The sequence below is a fragment of the Nicotiana attenuata genome, unplaced genomic scaffold (assembly GCF_001879085.1).
Source record: "Nicotiana attenuata strain UT unplaced genomic scaffold, NIATTr2, whole genome shotgun sequence".
NCBI classification, from domain to species: domain Eukaryota; kingdom Viridiplantae; phylum Streptophyta; class Magnoliopsida; order Solanales; family Solanaceae; genus Nicotiana; species Nicotiana attenuata.
The window spans coordinates 235825-249136 of NW_017670322.1; the positions used below are offsets into that span (position 1 = coordinate 235825).

The window sequence follows — 13312 nt, forward strand, 5'->3', positions numbered from 1 at the left end:
CGTCCTTCATATAATACCCAAATTCTCAAAAGTCAGCTTGTAATTAATCAAAAGTTTTAAAAAGGAACTGAAACGTATTAAATTTAAAAGTCACGACCTTTGTTACTGATTGAAGCCCTAATTTATGGTATTTTCCAATTCTTTATCTTGTCCGTTAGTCTGTTAATATCTCCCAAAAGCATCAAATATATTTTATTTTTTTTACAAATACAAAGAGAACTCTATTATCCTTCATAGCAGCAAGTTCAAAGTTCAAATTGCAGGTTAGTCATCCTTTTTGTTCTTTCATGTAGAAAACTTTATTCTTTTCGACTCAAGTCACTTGTGCTTGTAGTAGTGTATAATATATTGTTTTAACTAGTTTTTTGTAGGGATGAAGCACATCTATATATATGTGTGTGTGTGTATATATATATATATATATATATATATATATATATATATATATATATATATATATATATATATATATATATATATTTTCACATATTTATAGTTTTTTCAGTAATTATGCAATTTTACATGTTTATAAATATTTACTACAATTATGTTATTTTATAAAATATTAAAAATTAAATACTCATAAGGCTTACGCCATGTACCTCAGGAACGCTGCAGTGAGGCATATGTAAAATATCTCGTTTTATGCCCACGCCTTTTAAAACACTGGTCGATAGTGATGATTTATTTTCCCTGCTCTTTTGGATGGTGTCATCAAACAGTCATTTGTTGCTTAATTTTCTTTCTTTCTTTCAAAGATGTATTACAAAATATATTTACTGGAACAATTGAATTCACGAACTATATGATTATGTAATAACGAACTTTTTTTTTTCTTCGGTATATGATCTATCATTTTAAAGGTACTTGGGCAAGACAAAAAGGCTCCACTTAGCTCAGAATCAGTATCATCAGGAAAAACAAACATTACCATAGGTGAAGCCCTTGAAGCCACTGCTCTCACCGCCGGAAACAGGCCGGTGGATTACAGCGACGCGGCAGCGATACAGGCGGCAGAAGTGAGAGCCACCGGACGTACCAACATTATCCCTGGTGGAGTTGCTGCTGCAGCTCAATCAGCAGCTACTCGCAATGCTCGACTTACCAAAGAGGAAGAGAAAACAAAACTGGCCGAAATCCTCGCGGTAAGAATTCTTTAAACTGTCAAATCCTATATTCCATAGTCGTTTTCACCATATGAAAATTATGGTGTGGATTCGTTCCATTCATTACCGCCCTCGGGCCCAGATCCGGACATTCTTTATCTGGAGTTCCACTGTCCGGTCTGGAGCATGCGCAATTATGGACCGGGGGTAATTCCACCCCCTTCAATTTGTCCGGGGACATTCCGCCCCCTTCTCCTGGGGCCCACATCGACCAAGGGCCTAACTCCGATATCATGTTAAAATAAGCCTCGGACCTAACTCACACCCTAAAAACTAGCTCTAAGGGAGGATTGCCCAAGCCTTATAAGGAGACCAGAGATCTCATCCCGGTCCAATGTGAGATTCATCCCATTCATCAAATTGTTTTTACCTGTGAGTAGTCAATACGTTATATAAACTGGTAATATAAAGAACTTTTCACTTGTTGTAACAAGTAAACTGCCTTTTTTCAGGTTACTAATCTGCTGATTTTTATTTGGCAGGACGCGAGTTCAAAATTACCAGCGGATAAGCCGGTGACACGAAAAGATGCAGAGGGAGTGATAGGTGCTGAACTGAGGAATGATCCAAACCTGTGCACCCGTCCGGGTGGTGTGGCTGCTTCTATTGCTGCCGCTGCAAGGCTCAACCAAAGTCACACCACAACCAGCACCAATAATCAAAACAGCAACAATCTCAAACAAAAACTAAACTAGAACGACCGAGTACACTACTGTAATATCTAATCCTGCAATTTTCTTCTCCATTTTGACATTTTCTCCGGTGTCTTCTTCCCGTCTTTAAATCTTTCTGTTCTTTTATTTTTTTCTCTTTTAAAAGTATAACCCCATTTGATATTTTCTCCTGCCTTTATGGTCAAGGAACTGTTACAAGCCCAAATTGAGGCTTAGCTAATAGAATTGTAATTTTGTAGTGAATAATACTTGGAGAATCTGTCAAGTCAGTTTCTTTTCATTTCCCTCTGTGCAAGGGTTGAAGAGTATTTGAAGTTCTCTTTTTTTGAAGAGCATGTACTTTTTTGCTTCTGACTCTTGTGCATGTCCAGGGAGTTAGCGATGTTTTACACTGTACAGAAGTAATTATCTAGTTCCAAACAGTTTGCTGGAAAGCTTTCACTTTCCCTTACAATCTGAAAAGTGTTTCATTTGTTATCAAAGTAGCAACTCTTTCTTTCTTTCTTTTTTCCGTGACAAGTGTTGTGCAACACTTGCAAGAAATTATTTGTGTCCCTGCTTTAATCTGTTACATAGTTCCAATAAGCGATGTTGCAAATTTCTGTTCTGTTAAACAATTTGTATTAAGATGGTGGGTGTTTAAAAACTAAGTTAAATACCCGCAAAAGATAGTTTGAGGGGAAAATGTAACTAAAAGCAAAAACAAGAGGTTAAAAGGAGTAGTAATTGTCATGTAAATTACAAAGACGACAAGCAAAGCTTGGACTGATGAAGTCCAGCCTCAGGAATAGCCTCAGCTGGTTGCCAGCCCAAGAGCTACTGCTGAGCCCGTAGAGACTGGAGCCACGCCTGGAAGGGCGAACCAAGGAACTCAGAACAAACCACTGTATAGCACAAGAGAGGTTGATAGCCGTACACGAAGAAATAGTTGTTCTTTATACCTTTCACATGGTAAGAATATTTGTATTTGTGAACAATAGTTCACCTACTTAGGAGGAAACACTTAGTTGTATTTTCTATTTAACCTCAAGTTACAACATATAACTTCCTTCAATTCCCTATCACTTGGTCCAAAGAAGCATAAAGTTACTCAAAAGTCATGTTCTCCACCTCTTCTCGAATTGAATCAAACAGCACGGTGGAGAGATAACGCTCCCCAAAACTAGGGAAGATAACCTGCATAGAGAATGACAATACAATGCTTAGCTGCAAGCACCTCTGTATGATGCTTCCATGCTTCTACTGGCACATATCATATACGGGAATTTGAAGTCAGATCAAGTTAGTATCACCGGTTGGCCTCTGTTTTGCAAACTAGGATGTGGATTCCAAAAATTCCATCATATATAAGAAGAGCCTGAATAATGCTTAAGCAGAGATTTGTATGACAGTAAAAAATTAATACTTACCCACTCTTATCTAGTAAATATTTACTGCAATCAAGTATCTAAGCATACAATATGACTTCCTATCATTTCTTTATCATCTTCTTTGCGTTAAAATTTTCTGCTTCTTTCTTCTATAAGAGGTGTCTATTTCAATTCTCAAGCATTCTAATTCACCTAAAATAGATTTTTCCTTGTGTTTGCTATAGATCATACTCCTATCCAACAGGTAATAGTTACACTCTTTTTATTAATTAACGGTAGCGGAACAATTACTAGAAAATTCCAGCATTAACCTTCATGCCAAGTACTATGTTGTATATGGAATGAACCAGAGGGAGTACAAAGTAAAATACTCCTGCTTAGAGTAGAACAGTCCATGAATGACTAACTGTATAGGAAAGAGGGGGGAAAAGGAAAAGAAAAGAAAACAGAACCAACTAATAAACATTCATCCGATTAAATGAATAATTAGACAGTGACAAGTTTCAAGGAAACACAGAAAGAGTGCTATCAGCTTAATGAAATAGATCCAACTTACTGCAATGAGTTTCCCAGCATTTTCTGGTTTTTTTGCTACTTTTACCGCTGCAGCAGCTGCAGCCCCCGAGGATATTCCTACCTGAAAATATGCCAGGAGGAAAATGAAGCATAGTTGTGATCGTATCAGAATGCACATCGCAAATAAAACGGAAGACAATGTGTGGACTTAGAAGGATCTGTATGGACTGGTGAACTTACCAGCAAACCTTCTTTCAATGCAAGAAACTTTGTCATTTCAATAGCTTCATCACTAGATACCTGAATACAAATAAAAGCAGTAGCTGTCATCATACCAGGAACTATAGCAAGTAACCCCGGTGGAAGCCAAACGAATTTACTTTGGCGGGATGCTTTGTGACCAGATGCCCTTTTTTTTAGGATATTTTTCAGAGATAGAGCTAGCTGGAAACTTTTTACATTGAAAATTCGCGAAATACTTTATCCTACATATATTTCTGGCCTATGTCCCATACTTTATATCTATGCTTATGTGAGTCGCAAATGCATTAGTTTTAGTTCAACCAAATTGATATTGTCAGTCGGATCATAGCAGATTCATCATCTGATTACAGAGTTATCTGTAAGATACATAGGCTTGATAGAATAATCTTGTACACATTGAGCAGAAATTTAAATGTTTATAAAATCTGATTGCTATTTATATGGTTTACCGCCTTACTTGAAGAACTTCATCCAGGATGCTGAGATCAAGAACGGCTGGGACAAAACCAGCACCAATTCCTTGGATTTTATGTGGCCCTTTAACGATAACACATCACATCAGTCTATGACAAATAATAATTCACAGAAGTAGAGATGAAAACAGACTGCAATGCAAAACGGTTTATTCAATGAGGGTATAGAACTAAACTAATGACTTTCTATATTTAGCTGGATATTCTGGAAGACACAGAAAGAAGGAAACTTTTCATAGCAGAAAAGTTTGGATGAAAATATGCAGTATTTGGTCTTTAACAAAATAGCTTTATTAAGCAGAGGAATAGTCCAATTAGTGCCAGAATACTGTGCATGCCGGAGATACCTAGATAAATGACCCAAACAAAAGGGTCATCATCAAAGTGGGAGTTAGAGAGTGGGGTACTAACCTAGTTTGTTTTCAGGAGACAAAAATGGAAGTTTTGTCGGATGTGATTGTGAGGAGTGTTTGGGGAGGTAGTTGGGTAAAATATGACTGGGTTCCAGCAGTGGGAAGTGTCGGGGGCATTCTTCTAATGTGGGATGATAGAAGCTTGGAGGTAAAGGAGATTAAGAAGGGAGTTTTTTCTTTAGCAGCACTTGTCAAAGATAGAGTGAGTGGGGTAGAGTGGGGATTTGGGGGAGTGTACGGACCGGTAGGAGAAGGGTCCAAGGTATTTTTCGGGGAGGAACTGGCTAATGTGATGGGGGAATGGGATATTCCATGGGTTCTAGGGGGAGACTTTAACACTATTAGATTCCCGAAGGAGAGATTAGGGTGTAGTCTGATTTCGAGGGCCATGGAGGAGTTTTCTGACTTCATCAATGATCACTTTCTCATTGATCTTCTTCTGTCAGGAGAAAGGTTTACTTGGGCCAGGGATGTCTAGACTTGATAGATTTCTGATATCACTCTCCTGGGATGAGCTGGTGCCGAATGTGTTGCAGATTCCTTTACCTAGGCTGGCTTCGGATCATTTGCCTATCTTGCTAGATGGATGCAGAGGGAGGGGGGTGCGTGCTCCCTTCCGATTCGAGAACATGTGGTTGAAAGTGCCAGGATTTGGTAACAAGGTGAAAGAATGGTGGACAAGCTACGGGGTATCAGGGATACTAAAATTCCGTCTTTCGAAGAAACTTAAATTGCTCAAGGGAGATATTATTAGGTGGAATAAGGAGGTTTTTGGGTTAAAATGAGGGAGCTTATGCATGAATGGGGGGAATTAGGGAGAGGGGAAGGGGCGAAAGGAGTTGGATGAATCTGAGAAAGCGATACTGGGGGAGGTTAAGAGGGAAATAGTCGAGTTAGCAATAGCTCAGGAGACTAGTTGGCGGCAAAAATCAAGGGCGCTATGGTAAAGGAGGGGGATTCGAATACCAAGTTTTTTCACAGGGCGGCGGTTACAAATCGAAGGAGAAACTTCATAGAGTCCTTAGTTGTGGATGGGGTGAGGATTGAGGGAGAGGAGGCGGTAAAAGGGGCGATAGTGGGGTTTTATGAGAACTTATACAAAGAGGAAGTTAGTTGGAGGCCGACTTTGGGGGGATAGAGTTCAACCACATAGGGGAGGGAGACAGTGAGTGGCTAGAAAGGGCTTTCGAGGAGGAGGTGCACGAGGCTGTGTCGAGTTGTGCTGGTGATAAGGCCCTCGGGCCTGATGGTTTCTCCTTGGCCTTCTTCCAGCTCTGTTGGGACACCATCAAGGGAGAGTTGATGGAAGCTATTGAATACTTCCATGTGAATGGTGTTTTCGAGAGAAGTATCAATGCTTCTTTTATTACTAATGTGCCTAAGAAAGAAGGTGCATCTTGTATCAGAGACTACAGGCCTATTAGTCTCGTGGGGAGCATTTACAAGATTATTTCTAAAGTGCTTTCCAACAGACTCAAGATGGTTCTTGACGTGTCTGGTTTGTCCTCCCAGAATGCGTTTGTGGAAGGTAGGCAGATCCTAGATGCTGCTTTGGTGGCAAATGAACTTGTAGACTCTAGAAGGAAAAATAGAGTACCCGGCTTACTATGCAAGTTAGACCTTGAGAAGGCTTTCGACCATGTCAATTGGGAGTTCTTGGATTTCATTATGATGCGGATGGGGTTTGGGGCAAGATGGAGGGGATGGATCAAGTTCTGCATTTCCTCAGTCAGATTCTCTGTCCTGGTTAATGGTAGCTCGTGTGGTTTCTTTGGCAGCTTCAGGGGTCTCAGGCAAGGTGACCCCCTATCCCCCATGCTATTATTCTAGTGATGGATGCTCTGAGTAAAATGATGGATCGTGCGGCGGGTGGCGGCTTCTTGAGAGGATTCTCAGCTCCGATCGGGGTGCTCAGTGCCCGAAGAGTCTCTCATTTGCTCTTTGCGGATGACACCCTGGTTTCCTGTGATGCCGATATGGATCAGTTGACCTACCTGAAGCAGGTCCTGCAGTGGTTACAGATAGTATCAGGACTCAAAATCAACCTCGGCAAGTGTGAGATTTTCCCGGTAGGTGAGGTTTCTAACATTGATGCTTTGTCTTATGTTCTCAAATGTAAGGTGGGCTCCCTTCCCACTACTTACCTGGGTCCCCATTGGGCGCTTCACATAAGGATACTACGGTTTGGAATCCAGTGATCGAAAAGGTTGAAAAAAGATTAGCAGGCTGGCAGAAACGGTACTTGTCAAAAAGCGGTAAGAAAGTGCTTATTAAAAGCATTTTATCGAGTATGCCCACCTATTATTTGTCCCTGCTGCAAGCTCCTGTGAGCATCATAGAAAAACTGGAGCAGCTTTAAAGGAATTTTCTTTGGGATGCGGCGGATGGAACTAGAAAGTTTCATCTAGTGAATTGGCAGACAGTCACTTCCCCAAGAAGTGTGGTGGACTTGGAGTAAAAGATCTTAGGGTATTCAACAGAGCTTTGTTGGGGAAGTGGCGTGGAGATTCGGGGTAGAAGAGCATGCTCTATGGAGGGAGGTCATAGTAGAAAAGTACGATTCCATGGAAGGGGGTTGGAGGACCAAGGTAATCACATCACCTTTCGGGTGTGGCATGTGGAGGAGCATCATGAAGAATTGGGAAGCCTTCAGTGGCAAATTCACTTACAGGGTGGGAGATGGAAGGAGAATCAACTTTTGGAATCATAGGTGGTGTGGAGAAGATACTTTGAAGGTCTCCTTCCCCACGTCTTCAGAGTTTCAAACCAGAAGGAATTGATGGTCCAACAGATTCGTAAGAGCATGAAGGGGGGTAGTATGGGACCTCTCATTTAGAAGGAACATGCAAGATTGGGAGATTACGGAGCTTCAAGATTTGTTGACACTACTATATGGGCAAGACAGGCCCCAGCCATCTTGTGATTCTTGGAGATGGGGTTTGCGTGGCGATGGTTTGTTCACCGTAAAGTCCTTTTACCATAGTATGTTGGTGAGAGAGGAGGCCACTTTTCCATACTCCTCGATCTGGATTCCTAAGGCGCCCAAGAAGGTGTGCTTTTTTGCATGGCTAGCGGCGAGGGGAGTGATTTTGACTGCTGAAAATCTGCGAAAGAGAGGAATTACACTTGTTAGTTGGTGCTACATGCGTAAAAGCTCAGGGGAAGAAGTTGATCATCTTTTGTTGCATTGCCCTGTGTCCTCGGCTTTGTGGAGGGCAATCCTGAATCTTTTTGGTGTTAAATGGGTGATGCCAAGCACTGTAAAGGAAATGTTATATAGCTGGACCGGTTTTCCGTAGAAGAAGAAAGCAAAAGGCGTTGAAGTTCGCCCCGTTAGCTCTCATGTGGATAGTTTGGGGGGGAGAGAAATAGGAGAGCTTTTGAGGGGATTGAGTCTCCTTTTTCACATCTTAAGAACAGTCTTTTATCTTTGATTGCTTTTTGGTGCACTCATATAGCCCCTACTTGTATAGAAGATTGGGCATCTTTTGTAGAGAATCATGTTCTGGTGTAAATTCTCTACTTTTTGGTATACTTCCTGTATACGGGAGTTCTCTCCCTTTTGATTAATACAATTTACCTTATCAAAAAAATAAATATAAGAGGGTAGTGCAAATATTCAAACGACGTGAATGAGGTAGCGTTTGGTGTAAAAATTATACTTAAGTAAAATAGTACAAATATGATATAAGGTACTGCTTTATCAGGAGATAGTGAGATATGCTAGTGTTTCGTGTTCACGGAAAGATGCATCTTTAAGAAAGAACAAAGAGATTTTGTGCTCAATTCCTCAACTAGTATCTGCAATTATGAAAATTATAGCACATCTACGATCAATTTGATGCGACAACTCGAATGGGCAAGACAATTGACTGACCTTTTTGTCCTCCATTTAGAACTGCATTTTCGGCTGGTTCTATACCATATACCTGGTTTGCACGCAAGACAAAGGAAGGAAAGAAAATGAGAAATCAAGACAAAAAGGAAAAAGAACATTACCACTTTTCTTCCCTCTTTTGTCAACCCTCTTGATACCACTTTTGTTTTCCATCACTCCACTCACAAACAACCTAACCTTTATTTCTGGATTCTTCTCCTTAAGGAACCTTCCAGCTCCCGTCACTGTGCCTCCAGTTCCAATCCCGGCAATAAAAATATCAACTTTCCCTCCTGTGCCTTTCCATATTTCTGGTCCAGTTGTTTCATAATGGATCTACACATGGATGCTTGATAAGCATGATGTTTCTATAACAAATGAACAAGTTCTCTGTAAAGGAGATACCTTTGGATTGGCAGGATTCTCAAACTGACGAAAGAAATGACAGTTTGGCGTCCTATCTAGTATTTCTTCAGCCTTCTGAAGCACACCATCAATACCTTTGGCTGGATCTGTGATGTATAACTCAGAACCCAAAGCCTTAAGAACAATCCTTCTCTCGAGACTGTATGATGCTGGCATTACTGTCACGAGTTTGTAGCCACGAGCTGCGGCAATAAATGCAAGACCAATGCCGGTATTACCACTGGTTACCTCAAGGAGGACTGTCTTCAGCCGCCATTATTTCAACATTTGAAAAAACAAGGAAATCATTTAAGTTCAGCCTTTCAGGCAAATAATCTTTAAAAGCACAGGGAATCAAAAGTAAAAGTTTCCATCTCTCTTAAGACAGGAATTTGAATAACCTGGTACTAAGAGAAATGGGCATACATGAAAAATTACGTTGAGCCTATTTTAATCATCACATCAGTTTTTGTGAAGAAGTATTTGGGAATCATATAACAACTCTTCAAGCTGTACTATTTCCTCCTAATAGGTATTCTCACACGAATTTCACCAACCTTTCCAGGAGTAATCAGGCCCTTATCTTCTGCATCTTTGATCATACTGTATGCCATCCTACATATCAGTAACTGAGGTGAAAATTTCTGTAGATTTTTCAAATTAAGATAAGAACAATGTACACACTAGAAACAGGAAGAAAGATAAGTTCCTAAGAAGAAACTGGATCAGGCGGTTGAAAGATAACCTGTCTTTGACACTTGAGCACGGTTCCATTGACTCCAACTTGGCTGCAATTTGGGCAACACAACCTTCCACGATTTTGTTGAGATATACCATAGGGGTGTTTCCAATAAGCTACATCGCGGAGACAAAAAAATGAGATGATTTGATGCTTAAAAAAAGATGTAAAGAGTACCAAGAAAAATCTCAGAAAGGGAACTACTTCTGTGACATCCTTCGCAATATCACTCTTCTCTTCCATATTTTCTAGCTGACTTGCTGCAACAAGAAAACAAGAGCTATCTAAGGAAAGAGCTACACATAGTTAAGAATAGGAAGCCAGAACTTATTACTTTGACACTCTCAAGGAAGTGAAACCACAACATGTGATGAGCCAGGTAAGGAATGTGCTAGATATAGAAACCATACAAGAGAAAACCTATTTGATCGTGGAAGTGAAACCACAAGGTCATCAACTTTACAAGTTATACCAAAGTAGGAATAGAGTGCAGAAGTTAGAAGAATATGATGATATTAGCCAACATAAATGAATAAGCTGATCAGGCATCTTAAAGAGGAGAATAAGAAGGAAAAAGAAATAGAAGAAATGAATCAATTGAAATAGGTTGTAATCAGCAAAACAAACCCAGCTAGATATGTTTCCCACACAGATTTTATTAGTCTCTCAAGATAGAGGAAAATGAAGGGTGGGTGTAAGGAACTACTAAGCTTTACCAATAAACAAGTACACGATTATCTGGAACTACAAATTGAAGAAATCTCTCAAAGGCAAGTAAAGACACTTCATTATTTAAATCTATCTTGTGCAATGCAACAGAGCCCGAAAATCAATACACTGCAAAAACCAAGTTCAACCTACATCTAAATAAAAGAAGTGGAAATCTAAACAGGGGATACCTAGGGGAAAACTGTTCGTAAAAATGGGGATTGCGAAAGGTATAACAGGCGAACAAACGAAATACAGCAGGCAACCCCAAGCAAAAAGTGGAGCAAAACTATAGCTCCAGTATTTGTTCAAAGAACTCATTTCCTCAAATGAGAACCAACTCATAGGAGAGGCCATTCGTTTAAGAACAACATCAGAAGGGACTGACACTGATGCTTGCATCAAGGAAGGTAGGCCTACATCACACCCCTTGGGGTTCTGCCCTTCCCTGGACTCTGCGTGAATGCGGGATGCTTCATGCACCAAGCTACCATCAGAAGGGACTGATGCAGATGACAAGTAACTTTGACAATAGACGAGAAATCGCAAATGTTTACTCGAAATGAAATGCCATGAATTAACTTCTGTGGAGATCAAATGATATATCAGAGTAGAATACAACCCATTACAACGAAGGACATAGGTTGTTCTGTTAATTGAGATGAAAACCATAAACTCCTCAAGACTGATAACAACAAATGAATATTATGAACAAAACGTGATACTGAATGTCAGATAACATAAAATTTACATCAAGTGCAACTAAGGTAGCATGAAATTGAGGAGGAACCCCAGATATTTTCCACAAGTAATAGCATAAGATTAAGATAAATTACATTAGCCGCTGAAAACTGCCAAAAATGAAAACCCCAAAGTAATTTATAGTTATAAAAAAAACATCAAGAAAATAACTTGGAATGGAACTGAATTAGCAGACACCCACTTACATAAACGAATCAAGCAGGGCTTTTTCTGAAGAATTCAACTAGTTAAGCAGAAATTTCGAAAGTTAAGAAATAATTCAAGAACCCAATTTGGTTCTTTAATTTTGTGGTTATAGGGAGAAAAAACATTACCTTGTGGATGCTTTGAAGTTAGTTAGCTTCCTTATCTTGTGATTCTGCAAAAACGCATAAGAACAAAAGACAAAAATGGGTGTATTAATACATTATTATGTGATGCGCAAGTTGTCCAAAATATACTCATATATTATAGTGGAGAGGTCTCAGTATATAGTTTATTCAATTTTCAATTGAATGAGTCCTCTTTGACTAACAACATATCATAAATTAAAATGGCGGGTAACAAACAACAAACTTTGTGTTAGAATACTATCCACTTGGTTAAAAAAAATAAAATAGAATTAGACTTTTCGAACATTTAATCCTTAGGTATCATTTTATATGATACCTTTACCATTTGGGAGTAAAACAATTTTTCTTTTCACTAAGATTATGTCATCTAAAATGAATTATAGTTTGTAAGCAATTTAGAAGAGGTTCAGATTAGAACGAGCATATGAAATAAATATATAGAAAAATATGCAGCAAACGCAAGCAATTACGTATTATGCATGAGCAATTATATATTGATGTGGTAACTTTTTCTTTAATGCAAGAGTACTTTATTCAGAGTAATCCCAAGTCCTCTTTGACTAATCATCATATTATACTAAATCATATTATTATACTAGTATTATACAAACTTCTATTTTCAAAGTTGAATTACGATAATATCTTTCAAAATCTGAGTTACAATTTTATCCTTAAAAAAACTCCAGTTAAATAATATTCAAATTAAATTAGAAGTTAGCCGCTTATGTTGTAGTAATTTAATGCTTCATCAAATCAATTCAATGGATTCAATTAGGTTTAAGCCATTCATATTCTCCTTCCCATAAACGTTCTCCTTTAATTACTTCATCATAATTACCGAGGAAAATATTTCTCCCTCTTCTCCATTTTTCTTGAATTCTTAATTAATTTCCAGGAGCTTTAATGATACAGATTTGGATAGTCACAGGGTAGAATTAAAAAAGGATATATGATAAGCAACGTATGGAGAATTTGTTGAGTTTCACTCTTTTATTTTGTTTGTTTCATCTTCCGTGGTAACCTCTTTCTTTTTACATTCTTTATTTATAGCAATGTAAATTACCTTAGTTAATTTTGATTGTTTCTATCTTGCATATTCAACATTAGTAATTTCTTTTCATATTCTTCGCCACACATTATATAAGTGCACAATAAGGTATTTTTGTACCATTATCCTTTTTGTATTCTTTCTACAAGAAATTTCTTTTTTTTTTTTTTTTCCAAAAGAGCATCTTTATTCACCAATATCTGCTAGGTATATATGTTTCAATTATTTTATGGCGCAAATATTGACTTCTTTTCGGTCCTTTTTGGATCATACATCATAGTTAGCAACCTATTATTCTTGATTATGCGATTCTTGAAAAATTCTAAAGTTAAACATGACACTAATGTGAAAAATCCTCTAGAAAGTCTGGAGCATGATAAGTTAATATGGAGAATTTCTAGGATTGTATAAGACCTTTATTTATTTATTTTATTTTTTATTGAATTTTATGTCATGTTATATTCAAATAGCTTATGATGCAATTGTAGACTTCGCGTAAGTCCTTTTCTAATTAACCGTTGTCAATGTTTGTTGCGAATTATTTAGTATTAATATTGTCAAGGCA

General features: G+C 38.4%; 2 protein-coding genes across 4 annotated transcripts; one reads left to right on the forward strand and one right to left on the reverse strand.

Annotated features, from left to right (window-relative positions):
- Positions 1–848: 848 nt before the first annotated feature.
- Positions 849–2191, forward strand: LOC109237849 (late embryogenesis abundant protein 47-like; the record flags this gene model as incomplete). Its single annotated transcript, XM_019404240.1, has 2 exons — positions 849–1145; positions 1649–2191. Coding segments are annotated over 2 exons (510 nt in total), but the record flags the coding sequence as incomplete, so codon positions are not given.
- Positions 2192–2531: 340 nt separating this feature from the next.
- Positions 2532–12052, reverse strand: LOC109237848 (cysteine synthase-like). Of its 3 annotated transcripts, XM_019404236.1 has the most exons (12): positions 12016–12052; positions 11682–11725; positions 10102–10157; positions 9904–10013; positions 9716–9773; positions 9159–9422; positions 8952–9089; positions 8754–8805; positions 4448–4527; positions 3967–4026; positions 3767–3847; positions 2532–3016 (listed from the first exon to the last, which is right to left on the reverse strand). In XM_019404236.1, the coding sequence occupies exons 3-12, from the start codon at positions 10138–10140 to the stop codon at positions 2927–2929; spliced, it is 972 nt and encodes a 323-aa protein (XP_019259781.1). In that variant the 5' UTR covers positions 10141–10157; positions 11682–11725; positions 12016–12052; the 3' UTR covers positions 2532–2926. The 3 variants fall into 3 exon arrangements, with proteins under 3 accessions (XP_019259781.1, XP_019259783.1, XP_019259784.1); XM_019404238.1 differs by lacking the exons at positions 11682–11725; positions 12016–12052 and adding an exon at positions 11553–11675; XM_019404239.1 differs by lacking the exons at positions 10102–10157; positions 11682–11725; positions 12016–12052 and having other exon boundaries at positions 9716–9802; positions 9904–9989.
- Positions 12053–13312: the final 1260 nt, after the last annotated feature.

What these genes read in the sequence shown, in the direction of transcription:
- LOC109237848 (XM_019404236.1), bottom strand. Translation starts at nt 10,140, where the DNA reads ATGGAAGAGAAGAGTGATATTGCGAAGGATGTCACAGAA. An exon ending in AGAAGAATCCAGAAATAAAG is followed by an intron (nt 8,806 to 8,951) that starts GTTAGGTTGTTT and finishes CGTGCAAACCAG; the next exon opens with GTATATGGTATAGAACCAGC. An exon ending in TCCTGGATGAAGTTCTTCAA is followed by an intron (nt 4,027 to 4,447) that starts GTAAGGCGGTAA and finishes ATTTGTATTCAG; the next exon opens with GTATCTAGTGATGAAGCTAT.